This window comes from Castor canadensis, chromosome 17 (genome assembly GCF_047511655.1).
Source record: "Castor canadensis chromosome 17, mCasCan1.hap1v2, whole genome shotgun sequence".
Classification (NCBI taxonomy): Eukaryota; Metazoa; Chordata; class Mammalia; order Rodentia; family Castoridae; genus Castor; species Castor canadensis.
Window position 1 is genome coordinate 9,763,169 of NC_133402.1, and position 23,248 is coordinate 9,786,416.

Genomic DNA, 23,248 nt, shown 5'->3' on the forward strand with positions numbered 1-23,248 from the left:
CATTGTCTTGCTTTTTAGAAGAGAGAAGGTAGTTGAGCTCTGTCTACAATACTCCAGCACCTAGTCAGAAGAGTCCTGGGATCAGGGAGTCACTTGGTCTCAGGTATGAGCTGGCCTTGGTTACTGGGCAGTATTTTTGCCTCTCCCCACAGAGTGGGTCTCTTGTTCCTCACTGTCTTCTTTAGTGAGAACAGGTCATGGGGAACATGTGGATGAATTTGGTTTGTTCTCTGGGGTAGGTGTTCCATAATGCAGCACAATACCTGGCACAGAGATGTGCACATTTGGCATCACAGACGCCTAACCCCCTGCACCACTGGACCCAAGGGGCCTTGGCACAACTTGACTTTTCATTTTCCTAGGAAATAAGCACTTATTCTTTGGGCCTTGATTTAGGAAATTTCAACCAGGGCCCATGACCTGCTCAGGAAGCTGTTGAGATTTGAACTGGATGATGAACTGTTCTTGTCACTTGGTAACAGAACCCACACTCATGAGCTGGAGCTCAGAGATGGGTAGGGCTGCCCATGGGTGTACAGTACAGTCAGACTCAGTCCAGCTCTGGCAGTTGGTGACATCGAGGAGACTCAGGATGTGGAGAGGGGCTTTAGTCTGCGTTGCCCCCTCTTCATCCTCACTCTTCCCTTTTCCTCTGCAGTTGTTAGAGGGCCAGCAGCTGTATCTTAGTCATGTGACCTTCAGTACCAACTAGGAGCCTCACTGAGCCTTGGTTGAGTGCCAGGGAGGGACAGCTGGTCAACCTTGTTGTGCCAGCAGGCCAGTCTGCAGAATTCCTACACCTTCAGACTGTTGTTGGTCCAGATGGCCTAGAGTGTGGGCATGGTCACCTTGCTGTCCCCTGTGCAGTGACAGCATGTAGGTAGAATGTCTGAGAACGGGTGGCGGCTAGGGGAGAGCAGAGGTCAAAGAGTGTCTTGGGCCCCTGGAAAGTTTTGAATGTTTACTTTATGACCTCCAATTTAGGACTCAGTACCTGCTCACCTGTTCCCCAGCAGGGGGACAACTGCTGGGGTGGAAGGCACATGCAATAGACTGCTTTGTTCCGTGTCGCTTCATATATATATATATATATATATATATATATATATATATTTTTTTTTTTTTTTTTTTTTTTTTTTTTTTTTTGGCCTCATGCTTGCTAGGCATAGGCAGTTGCTCTACAACTTGAACCACTCTGCTGCCTTCCTAAGCCACCAGACCTTTGGGCCTGAAGGCTGGCTACTCCTGTGCCATTCACATTGAGATTTGGTCATCTAGAGCCTGGTGGTCTTGAGCTTTCTAGACAAGTGTCTCCAGGACAGTAGCTCGTGGCTGGCCTCCGGGATCCTGTGAGAACTTGGCCCCTTCCACTTGGCTGTCCTGTGAGTCTCTATCTCCCCAGTTGCCAGCCTTGTAGACACAGAGGCTCCATCTTGTCATTGTTGATGGGACCTGAGTTCCAGTTTGTGTTGAGAATGCTTAGCAGGGATGATATATGTGAGCCAACCCGCCAACTTTTAAATGTACAAAGTTTCCAGGAGCCTTGCTTGTGATGGCCTGAGGGCCAGGGCACAGGGAAGGGCCCAGAGGGCCCTTTACTCCAGGGCCTCACTGAGCTTGGGATCAGACCCTGGGGAATTGGTGAGCTGATTGGAATGCTCTAAGTACACCGAGTCTCTCTTGGCTTGGAGCCCCGTTCCTCAGTCTTCCTGCCAGGGCAGCCCTCCCTCACTGGCTGGGTCCTGCTACCGTTTTCTACCCGAGATGCCTTTCCTTTCACTCCATTTCTGACTAATGTCCTTGTGGCCACCGTTGTAGACTCCTACTTCAGCATCTCACCACGTTCTCCCTCATTCAGGCCCAGAAGCTGTTTTGTCCTTCAGTGTGACCTCCACACAGAGTACTCCTCCCCTTAGGAGATTTTTCAGTCATCTTTGAAGATGTAAGTGCTCTTACAGTTGCTGCCACCAGGGGTCGCTAGAGAAAGCGGTGATAGAGAAGAAGAGAAGCCACTGGCTGGGGACATGGGTGCTCTTTGCAGCTAAGTCTTGAGGGAGAGAGAGGGCTGAAGGAAACCTAAAGACTTGGCATCGTTGTGAACCTTGGGAAAGGCAGCTCTGGGGCATATGGGAGTTATGAGTCCTGGGTTAGAGAGTGATTGAGAGAAGGGAGACCCAGCTCAGGGTCACCTGAGAGAGACCCTGTACGAGCAGATGAAGGATTGAACCCAGAGATCAGTCCCTCTGGATGTGCTGGGATCTACAACAGACTGAAGTGAATTCACCAACACTTCTGAAGGGGCAGGGGAGGAGGAACTCCTAACCTTTCTTACCCCGGCAGAAATAATAAGCAGAGGCAAGGGGAGCACCCATCACTTGTGACATGAAGCAGTTGTGGCTGGGCGTTCCATCCAGCAGATGCCAGGTTCTGATGGTGTTCCTGGATTTACTTGCAGCCCTGGTCTGAAGCTCTTCATTTCTGTGCTCACTCTGGATCTTGAAGTTGCTTGCTGAGGTGGAGGAGGGGCTCACATGTGCCGCTGAGATTCCATGTGGCTGACGTCAGAGCTAGGTCTGGAGGGCAGTTTAATTCTTGGGAACATCAAGACATCATGGTGGCTGTGAGGACACTGTGTTGTGTGGGTCTTACCCCTCACATGTGTTGCATGTGACCTGTGGCTTCCTGGTTTTCTTCATTCGGTTATCCTGTTTTCCTACTGTGGGCCAGGCATGGCGGTGGGCTGTAGGGGTCTGGAGGTGGATTCCACCTGGAGTTTTACATGTAGGGAGGAGACAGGGATGTCTTGTTAATAACTGATGTAAAGGAGAAAGCAGTGAGTGGTCCCAGTGTCCTCTGAACGCTTTTATTACCTGTTCTACCTTTCATCTCTGAGCTATTGCAAAACAGCTTCTCAACAGCCCTGTCAGCTTCTACTCTTGTCTCTTATGTTGTCCAGTCTTATCAGCCAATGTGACTTTTTAGGACATAAACCAAATTGCATTATTGCCTTGCTTCAGGCCCTTCCACTGCACTTAGGCTAAAATCTAGATTCTTCACTATGGTCATCTATGTCCATAGATGTCACTGGCATCTTCCTTTCTTCCTGTTTCTTTTGCCTGGTGCCCTGACTACCCCAGCCTGCTTCTATTTCCCTAAGTGGAGCCACCGTCCCTCCTTCCTCTCTGCCTGCTCTTCCTTTCTTCTCACTCTGGTGCACCCTTCAGGCTGCTCTTCCGTGGCACTTCTTCATGAAGGCTGCTCTGGCCGTCCTCACGTGGCCGGGCCTTGTGTTCTCAGCCATAGCAAATCTCTTGTGTTCTCTAACTCTAACCTCCGTTTGCATTATGTATTAATTACTTGATGATGCCTGCTACTCCTCCTAGTCTTTGAGATCCATGAGGGCAGGACCATGTCTTCCCTGACATGGGCCCACAGCTAGGGCTCAGCAAACCTTTGCGGAGGGGGTGGTGGATGGTTACAGGGGTGGGTAGCTGCTGAAATACGCTGCAGGGAGAGGACGGATGTATTGGAAGAAGTGGTACGTGCATAGAGGTCACAGTGTGGACAGAGGTATTGGTAGCAGTGTTGGAAGGTTAGAGGGACAAGCATGTGGTTCAGGGAAGCTGGTAGAGAACCTGCACAGTGGGAAGGGCTTGTCTGGTCAGATGGGGGTTGAGCCTTGCACTTGTTAACTCTGTCACTTAATAAGTCACTTAAGCCCTCAGGATCTGCTTGCTCATCTGTAAAGTTAGGATAGCAGTAGTCCCTGTGTCAGAGAGGGCCTTGGGATGAGTGACACAGTCTGCCTTGTGTGCCAGTGTGTCAGTGTGCACCTGCCGTGTTTATAAAGGGCTGATGGGAATCTTGTGAACTCTGCATTGCAGGTGCGTGACATTGACCCCTACTGCAGTCGTGGGTTTCATACCACTATGTGTTTTGGAGGCCTGGGCTTCACTTCAGGGTGTCAGATCTGTGACCCAGTTAGGTTAGGAAGGATGACAGAACTGAGGTGACCTGCTACAGAAGGTTCCTTAGGAGCTATTGAGCCTTTGAACTGCAGTGCAGTAGAAACACCTTGTGAGCAGAGTAGGATAATTTAGGTGGCACTGAGAGGATGTGGATATTGTGTTAGCTTTCTGTCACCATAACAAAATACTGATAGAATCAGTTTATAAGGAGAAAGGCTTATTTTGGCTCAGGGTCTCAGATTTCATTCCATGGGCATTTGGCTCCATTGCCTTTGGGTGTGTGGTGAGGCAAAACATCAGGGTGAGGTGTATGGCAGAGGAAGCCGCTCATCTCATGGTGGCCAGGAAGCAAAGAGAGACAGGAAGGGCCTAGGTCCCAATATCCCTTTCCAGGGCCTTCCCCAGTGACCCACCTTCCTCCCACTAGGCCCCACCTCTTAAAGGTTCTGCCACATCCCAATTTCAGTTGATAGGGAGGGTGAGGACCCGAGACAGCCAGACTCACTGTGGAGTGAGTTGATGCTAGCTGACATACTTTGAGCATCTTTGGTGAGTGTAAAAGTTAGTTATATGGCCGGCATTATTAAAATGTTGTACAGTAGACACTGCTGCCAGCTCATTTCACAGCTGAGGCATGGAGAGGCTAGATAGCTTGCCGAGTTGAAGTTAGGGTTAGGGACCTGAGCCACAGCAGTAGGGCAAGGCCTGCACCCTTAAACCAACTTCTATACAAGGCAGTAAAGATGAGGAGAAGTAGACAGAATTTCATGAAAGTGTTGGGGGTGAGTGGAACGTAAGGTAGTAAGAGCTTGAAATCATTCTTTCTGTCCCTGAAGGCCGCTGTAGGTTCAGCACTGGGTGGTGCTGTGAGTGAAGTAGGCAGAGACAGAAGCAGTGGTTCAGAGGGAGCCATATGTCCCCTGTCCCTGACACAGGGCTTCCCTGCGGGCCTTGACAATGAGCAAGGGTTCCCTTGGGTGAGAGCGGTTTTCATGTTTGTGCTTTTTCCTGGAAGGAGCCCAGCAGTAGCTGATGCATTTCTGACAGTCACTCACTTCTTTGGTTCTGGGTTATTTATGGCCTCACTTCTTGAGAATGCTCTTTAGCAGAGTGAGCGACTTCTGTGGAAAACAGCAGACTTGTCAGTGATTTGACTGTGCTGCCCTCCAGTGTTCACCTCCAGCCACTGCAGTCAGGAGAGGGTTGTCTGACAGAAAGCTGCACCACTCCCCGATTCTGAGGTTGACCTGGATGTGGACTTCATACACAATCCCACTTACCTCAAGGTTGGCGAGGTCACAGGTTAAGGGGGAGTGCAGGGCCTTCTATCAGTGACTGATGCAGGTCATCATGGTGTCTGAGCAGAGGAAACGGGCAGCAGGTGAGAATCCAGTGCACAGGTGGGGAGATGTAGCAGGAGCCAGTGACAAGGAGGACATGGAATGGAAATAAACCTCTGCCCTTTCTCTGATTGTTCTCTGCACAGATGTGTCCCTGAGAAGCCTGGAGAATGGGGCGGGACCGGAGGACCACGCTCTGCAGGAGCCTGGAATTCGGTATAGGTCAGTGTTCAGAAACCACCTTGCTTTTGGTATTGAGATGTGCTGTTCACAGCCCTGCGTTCTGCTCTTTTCTAAAGCTGGGAGGGCAAGGCCTCACATCACGTTCACGTTCAGATTTTATTTTCACATCTCAGAGCGTGTGGTTCTAAGGGTTGGCTTCACCTTTCCCTCAGAGAGGCTGTGTGAGAGATGGCCTCAGTGAAATGTCATGTTACATTCCACTTGTCCTTTTTCACATGTTTTGGGTCACAACTGAGTACATCCTGTCGTTTTTTATTGAAATATTTGTTAATATTTATAATTAAACTTTTACCAGTCTTAGTGTTAAATAGTATCTAGGTCACTTAGATATTATGGAATATTTGGGAAGCATTTGGTCCATTGTCTGGCATATTGTCCATCTTTGTTTCAAACAAAGGACTCTGAGGGGAAATTGAATGGCCCAAAGTCAGTTTGTCAAGTTTGGTCACTAAGGTTTTGATGCTATCATCATTCTTGTTGCTCTGTTTTTTTTTTTTTCTTTCTCTCTCTCCATGGTTTTAATTTGGTGTTCTAAGGCTATATCCATCTGCATTTTTGGTCTTACCTCTAGAATGGGGGTTCCTGTCTACCCCTTGTTTGGTGTGCTGGTCTCACCCAGATGGACAGGCTTCTGAAAATGGTACCACCTGGAAGAAGCTGTTCCACCCAGTCCAGTGTCAGAAAGGATGGTCACCTAAGTTATTTTTTGCTATCTATTTTAGAACATTTGAAAAATTTAACAATGAATGAATTACTTGTTTTGTTTTGTTTTTGTTTTTGCAGTACTAGGGATTGAACCCAGGGTCTTGGATATGCTAGGCAAGTGCTGTCCCACTTAAGCCATGCCCAAGCTCCAGCCCTTTTTTTCTCTTTGGTGGCACTGGGGTTTGAACTCAGGTCCTCATGATTGCTAAGCACTCACTCTTACCACTTGAGACACTCCACCACACTTTGTATTTTGTTTATAAGGTTAGGGTTTTGATAATTTCTCCCAGGGCTGGCATCAAACTTGCAATCCTCTTCCCTCCACTTCCTGAGTAGCTGAGAGTACAGCATGAACCACCATGCCCAGGGAAAAATACTGCTCTAAACTGCAAGTGGATGTACTGTTGATGTTTTGTTGCCAGTGTCTGTGTGTGCACAGAGGCATAGGATGGCCCCTCTGCACAAAGAACACAAGGGTTATTTTTTCATGTTGTTGATCCGCTGTACAATGAAGTTGTTTTTCACACCCGCAGTTACGTTCTATAGAGTTGTGAGGACCACCACACAGAGCTGAGGGGAAATGCTAGGTTAGGTGACTGGTAGCCTCTGGTCACCACAGTTTTGTCAGTACATGATCTGGTTTTATGGCTAGTCCCTATTTAATGTCACTGGTTAGCTCTCATTAATGTTGAATTTGTGGCCAAGGGAGCTAGAAGCTCATGCCTGAACAAAGCTTGCCTAACACGTATTTCCAGGCTTCTTGTACTAGGGACACTGACAGTAGTATGTTTGGGGACATTTTAAATTGCAAAATCACAACAAAACCCACAAGAATGTGAAAAACGTGGCAGTAAACAGGCCATGAAAAGCATGCTTGTTCAGTGCTGAGATGAGAAGGCAGCATAGCCTTGTTTGACCGAGCTGGGAATGTGCCCATTGGGTGACTCAGATTTTGTGCTCAAGAATGATTTCCAGCAGTGCTGTGAGTATTGGTTCAGTGAGTGGACCAATTCGTAAACATGGAACCTGCAAATAATGAGGATGAACCAATTCCAACAGTGCCTGCTAGTGTTTGGAACAGTGAGGTTGTGTGTTTTCAGAGGCTGAGTGTAACTTCCTTCTGCCTACTTTTCCAGTGTGGAAGCTGGTTCTCCAGGCCAAGGAAGTCCTCTGAGCAGCCTGCTCCCCTCTGCCTCGGTGCCAGAGTCCATGACAGTTAGTAAGTACTTCTTGCACCACCTCCACAATCTGGGGATGGCTGTGGGCCTGGGTGCCACAGCAGTGCCTTGGCACTTATTTCTGTGTGGCTGTGGATTTTCCAAACGCAGGATAAAGTCAGAGTATGTTAACCTGGTTGTGGACTTGACCGTGACTTGTGGTTGTGGGCTTCCAGAATCCTGGTTAGCTGTGGTGTTAGAGTGTGCACATCCTCCAAAGGATATGCATCAGGAGGAAAGGCACTGAGACAGAAGGGAAGCTACCTTTTTTTTCACCCCCCCCACCCTGTACTAGGATTTGAATTCAGGCCTCATGCTTGCTAGGTGCTGTGCTCTACCACTTGAGCCATGCCCCTAGCACTTTTTTGCTTTAGTTTACTTTTCAGATAGGATCTCATGTTCTTGCCCAGGGCCAACCGTGGACTGTAGTCCTCCTGTTTAGCTTCCTGAGTAGTTGGGATGACAGGCATGTGCCACCACTTGCAGCATATTGGTTGTGATGGGGGCTCACTAAATTTTTTTCTCTGACTGGCCTCATACACCTTTATCCCTGGTCTTGGGTGCAAGCCACTGGTGCCTGACATTTTTTTTCTTTTGGAGACAGGGTCTTGCTATGCAGCCCAGGCTGTTGAATCTGAACTCATCCTACCTCAGTCTCCCAGTACTGGAATTATAGGTGGGAAAATTGAGGCTTAGTGAGGGTCAGGTCAGTACCTTGCCCACGGCCTCCCAACTGGTAACCCATTTGGAAGTATTACTTGGGTGCCTGCTCAGCACAGTCTTGTTTCCTAGATGTGGCATATTCTCTGACTGTACAGCCTGCATTCCCACCAATGGTCAGTTCCCTAGGGAGACATGTTCCATTGCCACTGGCCAGGGGGTCCAAGAGCCTCAAACTCATGATTTCTAATAAAACCATGAGCTCCTGGGTGAGGACACTGGGCTTCACCATGAGTGCACCTAGCTTGTTTGGTTATTTTCAGGGTCCTATGTCTGAGGATTAGTAGGGCTGGAGGAGAGAAATACATAGTTTTCTTTTCTCAACATTCATAAGGTCTTAGCTGGGACAGATTCTTGTTAGCAAGAGACAGGTTAATGCAGAGAGAACTCAGCAGTTTTGTTATGCATGCATGTCCATCATGCAGGAAAAAGGCAGCTCTCAGTCATTCTCTCAAAGTGTGCCTGAGAGTCTGCCTTAACCAGCATTTTAACAGGGTGCCATCAATTTCAGGGGTTTGGCAAGACAGAGGAGCAAGCTTCAGGCTCCCAAAGGTGGGCCAGTATGGGAGGGTAGCAGTCTGGCTAGGAAGGGTGGAGGGGATAGGAAGACCTCTCATCTTTGTGCATCACTGTCCTGCTCTCTGTTCAACAGAGATGAAACTTGCTCTGTTCTCAGTGTCTTTAATTCAGGAGTCTTAAGTGTTTTATGATCACTTAGGGACAGTACTCTGAAAACTGGAAGGGCTGGCCTCCAGTCCATCCCAAACACTGTCTGCATGTTGCTCCCTTTCTGCCTCCTAGTTCACCCCCTTCCAGAAACCCCAAAGATGCTTTGAGAACCACCAAGCTATCCCTGATTGGGGTCGGCCCCTGGTGGATGGTCCAAGAAGTAACCTGTGTGCTTTTCTTCTCATCAGCACCTCCCCATCTCAGAACTGGCAACTCTTGCTATGCTATTCATTCTATGGGGTTCAGGGAATTTCCGCTTACTTAGGTTGTCATTTGTTTTTGTGGTGCTGGGAACCGAATCCAGGGTGTTGTATGTGCAAGGCAAATACTCTCCCACTGAACTACCTTTATTCACTTTTGAGACAGTGTCTCACTATGTAGCTTAGGCTGCTCTTGAACCTGCAGCCCTCCTGCCTCAGCCTCCCAACTACTGGGATTACTGGCCTGTGTCACCACACATGGCTCAGGTTGCCCCTTTTATATCTATGAATATAGATTTGAAATTCTTCAAATTCCCTTTTCCTTCCTTTCCCCACTTCTTCTAGCTCAAAAATCTGACCTTAATTTTAGTAGTTAAATAGAAAAATAGTTAATGTGATATTTTGGAACCGAAGTAAAAGAAAGTAATGTATTTTTAAAATGAAATTAAGCACAATAGGAAATCTCTGTTGTTAACCTGTGATGCCTTTAAAAATAGCGAGTAGGCCTTGTCAAACCATATTGGAATTGATGGGCAATAGCTCTTTGTCATGGTTTGCTGTATAATTCAACATTGTGTGAGCCTCAGATTTTCCAGTGACGAAAACTTCATTTTAAACTTTCCAATTTCATTTAATTTGGCATTCTTTTTTGAAGTACTGGGATTTGAATCCAGGGCTTTAAGTTTGCTAGGCAGATGCTCTACTGCTTGAGCTACTCCACCAGCTTTTTCACTTTGGTTATTTTTTGGATAGGGTGTCTCGTTTTTGCCTAGGGGCCAGCCTTGGACTGCAATCCTCCTGTCTCTCTCTTTTGGCTGTGATTACAGAATGGAGACACCATGCCCATCTTGCTTGTTGAGATGGGGTCTTGCTTGTTGAGATGGGGTCTTGCTAAAACTTTTTACTTGGGCTGGCCTTAAACTGTGTCCTTCTAATCTCTGCCTCCTGAGTATCTGGGATTACAGGTGGGAGCCATGCAGTCAGTCTAAGTTGGTAGTCTTTTAAGCTTAATTGTGGTAACAGTATTTGAACAGTTTTCAGTGAAATAGTCTTATAGGTTCTTATTTGGAGGTTCAAGATACTGCAGACGTGACAAGAGAGAGGCATTGTGAGCCGTGGTCAGGGTGGGACACTGACTCAGAGTGGCCATGTTGTCTTAGAGTAGCAGATGTCTTGCTCTTGGCTGGGGCACTTTTGGCTCTGTGAGTAGCTGGTTACTTAAGGCTGATGCCAAGTGTGGCTCGTGACTGCTGTGAGAGGGCTTGTGGTGTCAGGCCGTACTGACAGCGAACGGCCCTTAGTGCTGCCGAGGCGGTGACATGGTACTGGGTGCTTCTCTGATGGCTCCCACCAGGTTCAGGCATCACTGGCCTTTCGTAGAGATGGGAAAGCCACTCTGGTCACACAGCAAAGCCTCTGGAGTGGCGGCTCAAACTGCAGCTTTCTTCTCAATGTTTTCTTGGCAGACATGGCTGGGAGCCAACAGCCTTCCCTCTTATCAGCCAGCCTGGTCACCTGACTACCACTTGCTCTGCACTGCCTTTGCACTACCACTTGCTCTGACTGTGCTTTGGGCGGGGGGAGGGGAGCTGGCGTGTGCCACGAGGCCGTGATGCCTTTGGAGCTGTGTGCCTCACATCGCCCTGCCCTGCTCCGACTTGCCTACCCCTCTAGACCACACGCCTGTGAAGGGTGGATGTCCTGGGTTGTAGGGCGTTAGCTCAGGCCTTCAGCGCACCTCATGGTGTCACAGCTGGGTCTCAACAGAAAGGTGGAGATAGGAGGAGGCCTGGGTATGGCTTGTCAGATCCCAAGGCACCTGCAGAAAGGCTGAGCTGGCGGGGGGTTGGTGGGTGCTCATGTGTAACCAGAGGGAGGTACCGGCTTGTCAGCTATCCCTCTGCACTGCTCTGCAGAACACATTGAGGGTGTGAATATTGCCTTGTGTTGTGTGACAGACACAGACTTTGTTTTCAGTGTTCTCAGACTTATCAAGGACCTTACCTCGCCCTCAGCTCCTTCATTTACCAGGAAGGTAGGCTCCAAGCTTAAGAAGGTGGGTTGTGGTCACCCAGCGTGAAGGCAGTGGAAGGAGGACTGGATGCAGAATTTTGAGGAGACCCTCTCAAAGAGGAAGGAGCATCATCTTCCTTCTTTCTTCTGTCTCTTTCTTTTTGCTAGATCCTTTCCTCTATTCAGAAACTGTGCCCAGTGCTTACAGCATGGCGGACACTATGCTGCGCCTGGCATCGACGTCAAAAGAGGCCAGAGCCCTGCTCTCAGAACCTGTAGATAAACGCAGCAAAGCTAGGGACGTGAGAGCTTAACTTTGTATGTCTTAGCAAGAGCTAGAGCCCCAGCACGGGCCTCTGCTAGGGTGGGTTGTCAGGACAGAGCTCCAGGTGACAGGTTGCTGAGGCTGCAGGATGAGGCTACTTGGTTCCTTTTGGTGGCAGGTGGTGGTGGTAGAAGTGCATGGGGCAGGGATGAGAGGGAGAGGAGGTGTGGGGTGGGGATGTTGGAGAGGTGATCTGTTCAGATTATGTTCCGCACGCAGAGGAAACCAGTGGAGGGTTTCAAGCAAAGAGCAGGCTTTAGGCTGAAAGCACACAGTGACATGTGCCTCAACCCTCCCTGTACCTTCTCGTGCCTGCCTTGCACGGCAAGTCCTCCAGGGCTGTTCTATGCCTCACAGGAGGTTGTCCGCAGCTGACTTAGACAGTCATACTCTTTCAAGCTGCTGACAGTTAACCATTCACTGCCCTAAGCACCCATCATTCAGAGTCTGCTCAGTGCTACTCAAGGAGGGCACCCCTGCAGGGGTGGCCTGGAGCCCGACCCCCAGCAGCCTTACTTCAGGCCCAGCTCCAGTACCTCATGACTAGGTATTTCTTTTTGCTTCCTGGAGACTTCATGGGCGTTGATTCTTACTTGTAGACTGGTGTTGGGCTGTTCAGAGGATTAAATGCACTAACGTGCAAAGGATTGAACTCCTGTGTCCAAGCATCATTGCCAGGGATCTGAGCCTTACCTGCTGTCTGGAAGCTGGAAGCTTTCACAGTCAGTGAGCATCTGCTGTTAGTTCTTCCCAGTCAGCCACTGCCCAGGAAGGCTGAGGCCCAGGCTGAGGACAGTCAGAAAGACATTCACTGGGTGTGAATGCCCAGTGCCAGCTCGCCTGGTAAATGTCAGATGGTGGCACTGCTCTTTTTGAAATCGCTTCTGGATACTCTCTTTGGGAATATTTTGGTTCTTTTTATTTTGAGACAAGGTCTCATGTAGCCCAGACTGGCCTCCAATGTGCAATTCTCCTGCCTCTGCCTCTCAGTGCTGGGATTACAGGTATTAGCCACAGCACCCTGCAGGAATCAATCTTTTGAGCCCATTCGAAGGACTTAGGCTTCAGCTCTGAGTTCTAGAACCCTGGTGGGTCTTACATTTCCATTCTCTTTTCTTTCCTAGTGGCTTCTTTCAGTCTTCGGATATTAAACCCAGAAGCCCTGGTGCAGGAGAGGCATGGGGCTTCTTTCTAGGAGTCAGATTTTGTTTCAGGCATTTTGTGGCCACTTGCCTCTTGCAGACCCAGAGGATGAAATTTGGTGAAAAATGAAGGTAACCGAAGTGACATATCCCAGAAAGCATTTGCTCTTGAGTGTGTATGTGTGTGAGGGGAGAGCTGTGAGCTCTGTTACCCTACACTGAAGTTGGTCTAGGGACTGTAAGTGCACAGGATACACACCTGCACAACGTTCCGGATCAGACAGTCCTGACCTGATAGCTGCAGAGGCTCTCACTTTCAGCATATTGCAGCTCACGGGGCTCCTTATTTATTATTCTATTGCAATATTAACTGAAAACTCGTTCAGTAGATACTTATTGGTATTTATGCCAGTTTCATCTTCTCTCACCTTTGCAACAGCTGAGTTTTTCTACTCTTGTGTTGAGATCTTTGTTGGAATATGTGACTGGAAGCTGAGAGCTGTGAGCGGCTCAGCCCTTCTCCCTACTGATGTCTGGGGAAGCAGCGTTGCAGCCACCAGGGGGCGCTCTGGCCTTTCCACTGCTGTCCTCTGCTGCAGTTTTCCTTCTACATCTGTGGGTTGTTGCTGTCTCCATTGGTGATGTCCCATGTTGGCATCTTATTTCAGTGGTGAGGTGGTGATGGGAGCAGTGGTCTTTTTGGGTGAAAGGCATCTAGCCTGCGCAGAGCATCCTGTAGCCATTAGCTTAACCATGGCCTTGGCTTTCGACTGGCAGGAGAGGGTGTCTGGATCCGTGTGGGAAGGGAATATACAGCTAATCTGAAAGCATTTCTTTATTGCTGTTGCTTTTTATGATACGTAATTGATTAGCCTTTATTTGGCCTTTCAATCCTAACACTGCCTTCTTTGTCCTTTCTGGGGTAAGAATGTTAGGGAGTGGAGAGAGGTGGACTAGGTTATCGATTGAATTGCTTCCTTTGGATATATCATCACCTTTGACCTCAAATCAGGCAAAGGGGGCAAGAAAACCACTCTTGGTTGTTAGTGGGCCTTGTCAAGTGGCCCTTTTCATCTTTTGGCTGTTGTTGGAAGGGATTCTTAATGCTGGTGAGTCGATCTGGCTCGTTGCCTGGCAACACTATTCCAGATGTTCGACAGCTTGAGCAATGAAGCCAGGGAGCACTGTGGTAATGCTTCCAAGGGCTCTGGTGGGGCTCAGCAGCTGGCCGATGGCCTTGGCCAAGGTTTGATGGTGAGATTTTAGGATGAAGTCAGTAGGGCAGCAGTGGTTAAGTGATAAGTGGCACTTCAAGTTCTGTACCCCATGGCCATATGGAACCTAGGTGCTGCAGCTCAGAGACCCACATGCTGGCAACTTTGCCTTCCTCTGAATTTTCCTACTCAACCTCCATGATTGTCTCAGGATTTGGAAGGTTCCAGATGATTTAGACATGCCTTGTTTCTTTCTAATTTGTTTATTTATTTCCCAAGCATTTCCCAAGCATCTGTCACATGCTGGGCAGTGTTCTAGGTGCTGAGGAGGCGAGCTGGAGAACCAGCTTTGCCACTCACAAGCTCTGTGCCTCAGTTTCCCCACCACTAAAACGCAGGTGATGAGAGCACTAGCTGTTGTGAAGGCAAAAGTCAGCCTGCAGGGAGTGCTTGTGACAGTGTGCCCAGTGCCAAGTAACACTAGCTTTTTCTCTGTGGACTGTGCCACAGAGAGCTCAAGATCCAACGAAATAACCTTGTCGGTAAAGAGAGAAATGAAGGATGACTGGGCATAAGAAAGGAAAGCAATGGAGTTAGGTGGGAGTGAAATAGTTTTTGTTCCTGTGGGCACTGATTGACCTCCCCAGGGTCCTTCTGCCACCTGTTGCACACAGGGGAACAAGCCCCTACAGCAGGAAATCCAAATGGGAGTCTTAGATTCCACAGTGTAGTGCTCAATTCTTTACCTGGAACTGCAGAGACTGCCAGCCTTGTGCTGGGTGCCGACTGTCACTAACACAGATAACTGGCTCCTCGCTGATGCCTGGAGCAGGAAGGAGGACCTGTGGAGAGTCCAGGGGTGAATGTCCTAAAGCTGAGATGGTGGACTGGGGAGGGAAAGCCTAAGGTGTAGGCAGGGGACTAAGAAAGACGGGGATGCTGGGTGAGAAAAGGCTGCTTGATTTGATAGGGACCCTTGAACTGCAGCTCTGCATCTGGCCATCAGGTACTGCAGCACGTGCTAACTGCATGGGATGTCTCTGCCATACACAAAGGCCATTTGCAGCAAGCCAAACAGAACTTGCTGTTATCCGCATTTGACAAGGAAGGAAGAAGGTGCACAGAATGGGAGCAACAGGCCAGAGTAGTAGATGGCTAGTGGCCTGGTGGAGCTGGGATTCACAGCCCAGCCATAGCCTGGAAGGACATTTTAGCATGTCTCCAGGGCATTTTGCTGAGTTTGTATTAGGGCCACTTCCTGCTTTGGGCTGTCCTCCCTGCCCTCACCTAGCTTCTCCTTGACCATGGCGTACCATTGGACTGCGGTGGGCTCCAGGGGCTTGGGAACTTTTTTGTGCTTTCTGGTTCTTTTCTGTGGCAAATGTGCTTTCTTTCCTTTTTGAAATTTCTTTCCTTCAGTCCAGGTTTGGTGTCTTCCCACTGATCTCCCAAACACTGGCATCTTTTACTTTGTTTTCCAAATTCTCAGCCCAGGGTTCTTGTTGAACTCTCACTAAGGTTCACTCTTTGTCTTGAGGTGCTCATTGGCTCTGTGGGCTGGGCAAGGTAGCACCTTATGTAAGTGTTTGATGCAATCCAGAGCTGAAACAAAACAGGCGTCTTGCTCTCCAGGTCAGTCTTGTTTGACAGACACCTGCTGTAGAGTCAGAGGCTGTAAGTAAGGGCCTTGGGAGGGTAGGTTGAGTGGGGAGGGCAGGCGGGCAGTTTCAGCTTTTACTCTGAGTTAAGGGAGACCTCTGGGGGTGTTAGAGTGGACTGATGTTTTAGAAGGTCCTTCTAGCCCCTGGGTGGAGTGCAAGTGGCAGGGAAGCTGCTGGGAGGTGATTGTGGCTCAGCTTGGTGGAAGTCAGGGACCAACTGAGAATGGTTTAAATGATCTGTGTGGTCTATGCCCCTGGCTAACCCCCATATGTGGCCCATCTCTCCTCGGTCCCAGGCCATTCTTCCCTAGAAGGAGAATGCATTGCTCAGTCTTCTAGCCATGACCTTTGATGCTCTACCTCTGCCCCATTTCTTATCTGGACAGTTTTGGCAGTTAGGGATTTGCTTCTGGACCTGGAACCTCCCTCTGGGCTGAAGGATGCAACCTGTTTTTGTCCTCAGGGCTCCGGGTTGTTTTTTCCTCACCTGAATCCAGGTGTCCTTGTGTCCCTTTCTTTGCCTTACAAAGCCTTCGGCTCCTCTTTCACTGTCTTCCTCCTTCTAATAAACGGTTGGCTCCTCATTAGTTGTAATGTCTGTATTGACAGCTCTCGTGTTGGTTGACCCCAGGTGTCCCTTGGTAATAATGACAAAAGAGAATACTTTCTTAATGTCTTCTGTTTCCATTTAGCATCTCTCTCTGGTGTTTTTGTAATTATCTATACATTCTTTCATTCCTGTGTGTATGATTGGAACCCTTCTAGAATGTGCTGATAAAAAGATGAACTATACTTGAAAAATTGATCAATACTCATTTCAGTTTCCTGGAATTGGAAATGCAGATCTAAGCCTCTAATTCCAAATGTGGCATCCAAAAAAATCAGATTTCATTTCCTTGAAACTGTGGCCACTACTTGGTCCCATACCATCTGCCTTGTGACGTGCCTTGCTTGACAATCGGAGTGTGGTGACGCTGTGGCACTTCTCCAGGAAAACCAGGCACAGACATCACATGGCAAGAGTTCTCTGAGGCCAATGTGGCTTAAAGATTTCTTGCCACTTCCTCCTTGTCAATGAGTTGCCTGGTGATTTGGCTTCACCCAGAATCACTCAGGTTAGCGTTGAGTTGGCTGGGCTCAGCATTGTCACATACTGTACTTAAACTGTTCTTTCTAGCCCATGAGCATTGGTCTCCGTGAACACTGGAACCTGTTGTTAGAGTTTCCTGTGTAAATTATTTGTTGGAGATCTTGATTGCTATATGTTGTATTCAGCCTTCAGAGATAGATCCAAAAAGACAAATGGAGCTGAGGAGTGCCAAAGACCTGCCTTCTGCCACTGCCTCCTGATGTCTGGGAGTGTCGGCGTGAGTTGACTGTGCTCTGGCTGCTGGTGTGTGGAGTGGGCACTGCATGAGATTCTACTCACATTTTATTAGGGCTGCTTTTTGCTGGCACCTCACTCATCCACACAGGAAGGAGGTTGAGGCTTACTTTGGGTGTTTCCAGGAAGTCAGCTTCAATCTTTAGCATGTGAGCAACACAGCAAGCCATCTCTGTCACAGCAAGGCCACAGTCAGCCCAAATGGGGAACAGGCTGCACTGAGAATCTGATTTTTAGTGTGTGTTTCGAGAAGAAAAAAATCTACCCACTATCTTTATTGAGGTTTGATCCTTTGGTCTAAATTAGTTTTTTTTCTTTCCCTTTCCTAAGGGGCAGATGATGTCAATGATGGAAAAGTTAGAAGTGGAGACAGGGCTGTCTGTGTTTCTGGGGACTCGGCCCCTTTCCCCTCCCTCCAGAGGGACCTGAGCTCATCAGCATGGTTCTGTCACAGCAGTGAGCCACATTCCTTGCAGAGGAGAGATCACCCTGGAGAGAACAGCTCTGCAATGTTCTCTTCGTGTCAGCATCGAGTTCAGTGATTTGAGCTGAGAAGTTGGGAGCCAGGGACCCCAACTTTATTAGATAGACAGCTCAGCCGTGGCTGTCCTGTTGGCTTGGTGTAGGAGTTGATGAAGAGCAATTGCTTCTCCCTCCGTCATCTGTCTTCACTAAACCTGGGCCCCTCTGGAGAATCAGAGTGAGTGCCTCCATCTAAATGCACGGGGAGCAGGGATGAGTTCTGAAGCAGGGCTCTGGCAGCTTACGACATGAGCTGCTTTCACTAGGGACCCGAAATGTTTCCTCTGTAACGTTCTTTTGCTTCTCCCTGACCTCTGTGGGCTGAGGAGTGTGGCTGAAGAGCCACCTTCCTGATGACAGCTGTGTTGCCAGAATGGCACATGGCAGCACATTAGGGAGGCTGCTGCCCAGGCCCCCGAGTGCCACTGCACCTTGGGGTGGATTGGGACCTAGCCACCTTTCATCTGGTTGCTGCATGCCTGTTTCCCTCCCTCCCTCCCTCCTTCCCTCCTCTTTTTCACAGTTTTGGGGATCAAACTCATGCATGCTAGGCCAGTGCTCTACCACTGAGCTATACTCGAGTCTAGCACTGTCATTTCTTGACTGTTGTCTTTGTCCACATGTGTATCGCAGTCTCATTTCTGCCAGAGGGGAGGCATTGCCTATCTTTTAAGGGCACAGCCCTAAATTTCCAGCATTGCTTCCCTCTCATGTTACCTTGGAATTAGTTCTGTGGCCACATGGGGCTGCAGAGCTACAAGAGGAGGTGGGAGCTCTCTTGATTCTGAGTGGTCATGTGGCCTTCCAAGGAGGTTCTCTTATTCTCGAAGAGGGAAATGAGGGTATGGAACAGCTGGCACCTGTTCAGGTGACCATGACACTTGAAAAAATGGATTTGTCTTTTTAAAACTTTCTGAAAAAAGCTGAGCACCAGTGGCTCATGCCTGTAATTCTAGCTACTTTGAGGCTGAGATAGGGAGGATTGCAGGTCAAGACCAGCCCTGGCAAGTAGTTTTTGAGACCCCTGTCTCCAAAATAACCAGAGTAAAATGGACTGGAGGTGTGGCTTGAGTGGTAGAGTGCCTGGTTTGCAAGCATGAAGTTCTGAGTTCAAACCCCAGTCCTACCAAAAAAACAAATAAACCAAAGAAACATATAAAAAACTTTCTGAAAGAATTTAAGCCTCCAAAGAGGTTGCAGAAGAGTTTCTTTGTATCCTCATCCAGCCTGCCCAGTGGGTGACATCTTACAGACCACAGTATGTATCAAGACCAGGAAATTGACATGGTAGAGACCTTATTTATTTGGATGTCACTAAGGTGTCATACGATCCCAACTTCTGCAGATTTATGTTCCAGGTCTTAGATCAGCTCTTCAGAGTTTGGCCATCCCTTCTGGGATTAAGTCCAAGACAAGCTGTGGGTAGCCCTCGCCCATGTCACAGCCTCCTCTCCTGCCCTTCCTTGTTGAAACTAAATGGGAGCAGATCGTAGTCCTCTTGCATCTCCGGTGTGCTTCCTTGACTCTTGCATTTGTTTCAAATTGGTGTCCAGCACTTTTGTTTTCTGAGACAGGGTCATGAGTTAAAGGCTGGCCTTTAACTCATGAGCCTTTTGCCTAGGCTTCCTGAGTGCTTCTATTGGTGTTACAGGCGTGAGCCTCCTCCACAGGTCCCACACAAGAGTTTTATTTGAGCTGCAAAGTATTGAAACAATTCATTTCTTTGAATTAGTTGCCGGCATTTAACACTTGGGAAATTTTCATGTTTTAAAAAAAGCAAAACTATTTGAGTTCAGTGGAAAAATGAGAATACCTGGCATTTCTGCATGACATTCGGCTCCAGCCAGACAGTGGCTGCCACTGTACGAGAGCAGGTCCCTCCATCTACTAAATGCTCTCTGCCTGGTGCACCTTACTTAGTTTTGAGGGGCTAGTTATCAATCCTCAGCCTTTGTGTGAGCGGTTTTCCTCCCTTCCTCCCCCTCTCTCCCTCCCTCTCTCCCTTTTATCTCCCTCCTTTTCTTCCTCCCTTCCTTCTTCCCTCCCTCTCTTTCTCTCCCTTCTTTTCTGTCTCCCTCTCTCCCTCTCTCTCTCCAGTGCTGCGAATGGAACCCAGGGCCTTGGCACATGTTTTAGCAAGTGCTGTCTCAGTGAGCTATGACCCCAGTCCCAGGAAGCCTTTTTTTTTTTTTTTTTAACATTTTTGGTGGTTGGAGTTTGAATTCAGGGCCTCACTTTCTAGGCAGGTGCTCTACCACTTGAGCCACTCCTCCAGCCCTGTTTTGTGTTGGGTTTTTTCAAGATCGGGTCTCCCGAACTATTTGCCCAGGCTGACTTCGAACCTTGATCCTCTTGTTCTCTGCCTCCCAAGTAGCTAGGATTACACGTATGAGCCACTGGCACTCAGAGGAAGCATTTCTTGACCCTCTTCACCTTACAGACTTGTAGCATCTCTGTCGCCAGCAGTCCATACTTACTGTTTGCCTGCTGGCCTCCCCTGACACATCTGCAAGCTCTTGGAGCACAGAGAGCAGAGGTTAGGGATTGTTTCATTCCTTGTACTCTGTGCACATGCTCCTTGAATTCTGATGGGGTTATGCCTCCCACGGAATATTGAAAATATCATGAGCATTTCATACACCTAATCTACCAAAGGCCATATCTTAGAAACATGGTGGTTTCCCTCGAGATTGCATGAGACTGTCATACTCTGTAATGCTAGTTGAGGAAAGGGTCAGAATTCAGAACTGGAAGTTGTTTCTACTGAATATGTGTTGCTTTCCCACCATCATGTTAGGGTCTGTCTGTAGTGTCAGCCCCTTGCCCAGTGAGTGGTTAGTAGGGTTGGTCAAGGGAACAGAGGAGAATCAAAGCGACGTGTAGGGGATGAGTGACGTGAATGCATTGACTGTCCTGTGCCAGGCCTGTGCTGGTGCTTGAGTCTCATCCTCCCCATGACTGTCTCTACAGGGAGGTGTTCTTTTGAGGAGGAATTTTGATTAGGAATGAAGAAACTGTTGGGCATGGCAGCACACATCTGTAATCCCAGCACTTGGGAAGCTGAGGCAGGAGGGTCCTGAGTTCCTGGTCAGCCTGGGCTACATGGTGAGACCCTGCCTTAAAAAAAAAAGAGAGATTGCTTTAAGTGATAGAATTAGATACTGATGAGGCTATGAAATGAATTTGGCCAAGAACTTTTTTTAAGGCCAAGGATTGACTGACAGCCCTGGAATGAGACCTAGGAATGTATGAGGAGTTTCTAGAAAAACAAGGGAGCAAGGGAAAGGTCAGTGCAGAACTGCAGACATTTTCATGTTGACAGATCAGTTGCTCTCTGTTGTCCCCAGATGATAATCATGTCACTGCAACTGAGGTGGCAGAAGGACCTGGCATTTGAAGGCTTGGCTCTTGTTGGATATCTTCCGGGTGGGAGAAGCACTCCTGGAGGCAGAAGCAGTTGATGATCTCAGCCTTGTCTGGCACTCTTTGAGAAGCCTAGATAGAAGTAAGGGGGATTAGATAGGGTTGGGGAGATGCCACCTTGCTCTTGGGGCCTGATGTTCCTCGTTAGGGAAAGTGCCCTGCCAGGCCATGGGGAGACATGGAAGGTGACTTCTGTGAGAAAAGGACAACTGAGCTGGACTTGACCATGGGAGACCAAGGCACCAGGTGCTGTGGGAGAGTCTAAGCAGCTGGGCATTTCAGACCTCAACTTTTTGGGTCTTGGAAGTGTTGTTCCTTTTTTAGGAGAGGTGGTCAGAGGCCCCCAAGCTTGTTGGCCACCTACTGTGGGCATGATGCTGGCAGGAGTTTCCTGACTGCCACTTCACAAGGGCCACATGCCTGGCAGGAATGTGTTGTGCTCCCTTGACAAATTCAGCACCACAGACTCTGGAAAGCTCCCAAGACAGGGCCGGAAGCTCCTTTTAAGCTTCTCCTTTCCTGATCTTCCCACCCTGCCTTTCTCAGCCGGCAAAGTAAGCATGCACTTCACAGGTGCTTTGGAGTTTATGCAGAGCTGTACCTCGGGAAGCTGGCCTTGGTATCCATGCTGAGCTGGTTGGGAAACATCTTAGAGCTGCAGCCTGCATGTAGGTCTCAATTGATTCCTGTGTCTCTGCTTGCTGGAAGAGTCTCTTCCTGGGCTGGAAGCGGGAAGAACATTGTTTACCTCTGCTTAGCCAGTGCCTGCCCCCATTGGGTTAGGCAATTGCTCCTCCTCTCCTGGCTTTAATTTCCCTTGCTGCCCACACAGTGTCCGTGCATTAGTCTAATTAAAGACTGATTTTGTCATTCTCAAGGTGGAGCTTGGAAAAGATCTTTTTGCTTCTCTCTTGATGAATGACTTCACAGACAACAGCCCAGGCTGTAGACCTTGATGGATGCAATGCGCCTCTTGGCCTGCTGAGCCCAGTGTGGTGAAGGAAAGCATCTCACTGGGAAGCAGGTGTGACAGCTTGGCTGCTCAAGCCCCTCTGGTTTCCAGATGCTTACCAGGCTGGCCAGGGCTCTATGCAAGACCGGGTCAGAAACACTCGGCCCATTGTCAGTTCTCACTGTCAGTTTACACAAAGCGCCAGCGCCATCACAGTCTCTGAGCTCTGAGTCATTGCCTCAGCCCGTGAGGCTGTCCCATGGCCTGAGAAAATGGGCATGAGCAGCAAATACTGCTTTTCCTGCTGTGCCATGGTCTTCTCCAGAGGGATATTGACCAGGATGCCTGGAGACAGGAGTGCTGAAGAGCCCCACTGTGTACTCCTTCTCTTCAGTAAGATGACTCTCTACCCAGGTGGATGAGACACACAGGCATCCCCCGCTTCCTCATGCCTGGCAGGAGCACTGCTCTCCTCTGCACCCTGCCCTCCTCTGCACCTTGCCCGGTCATGTTCCATATTCAGATGAAACCAGGTTCCTGCTGTTGGCTGCCCTCAGTCTTTCACGTCCCTGTGCCTGGCCCATGGGTAGTCTTTCAGACCCACCAACTTTCTTCTTGCCCTTTTCCTCAGAATGTTTTGTCCCTTGCCATAACCATTTTTGGAAAATCCCTGTGTACCAGAACTGGTCACTCATGGTGGAAGGTGCCAAGAGACTGAAGAAAAGGGTGGGGAAATCCAGGTACACAGGATGCAATTTATTAGGAACTTAGAAAGAAAAGCATGTGTTGGGCAGCAGCAAGACAGGAGGATTCTCACACATGAGACAGAAAGCTGGGGCTTCTGTGCTAATCTAGACAATGGTTATGCCTGGGCTTCCTCAGAATCCATTAACCTGTCAAGCCTGGGCTGAGAACAGTCCTGCTGTCAGTGGCTGGCTAGCTTAACTGCTTTGTTACTTCTGTAGGGCTTGGAATGTGTGCCAGAGTCACCTGGCAGGCAAGATGGGGGTTGCAACCAAGATGGCCATGGTGGGTCAAGCTGGGTTCCCCCACCCCTAACCCTTTCAAAATCTTTCAGTGTTCACCTTTACCTCTGTTTTCCTCACCTCCTGCCTCACATGGCCAGATCTTTTTCTCCTTCTTCCCTCGTCTCTCAGCGTGTGGTGGTCTTTCTGCCTTTGTTTCCTGTCCACTTTCCTGAAGTGCTGTGAGAGGGTCCCCGAGTTCCCAGTGGTAGCGGCCAATCAGGTTCACAGCAGGTGCTGGTTAGTGAGTGGTGGTGTGGCATTGCAGCCACTCGAGAAGGAGCAGCAGTGAGAGACCCTGAGCCCTGGAATCCTGGTGGCTGCATTCTTTGGAGCAGGGTAGTTGTATGCTGGGTGGCAAAGGAGGGTCAGGGCTGAGGACGGTGAAGAGCCCTGAGCGAGACAGTGCACGGCATCCTCCTCCAGCCCTGCCCTGCCTGCCCCTCTCTTGAGGGCAGAGTGAGT

General features: G+C 49.0%; 1 protein-coding gene across 7 annotated transcripts in view; it reads left to right on the forward strand.

The window, feature by feature from the left end:
- Snx29 (sorting nexin 29) overlaps window positions 1–23,248 on the forward strand; it is a 459,033-nt gene that overhangs the window by 66,213 nt on the left and 369,572 nt on the right. For all 7 annotated transcript variants that reach the window (XR_012443245.1, XR_012443246.1, XR_012443247.1 and 4 more), the window contains 2 exons: window positions 5,455–5,530; window positions 7,393–7,475. Coding sequence is in view for 3 of the 7 variants with exons in the window: in XM_074060013.1 (XP_073916114.1) it covers window positions 5,455–5,530; window positions 7,393–7,475 (159 nt within the window). In the remaining 4 variants the exon portion in view is untranslated. The remainder of the gene's footprint in view (window positions 1–5,454; window positions 5,531–7,392; window positions 7,476–23,248) is intronic.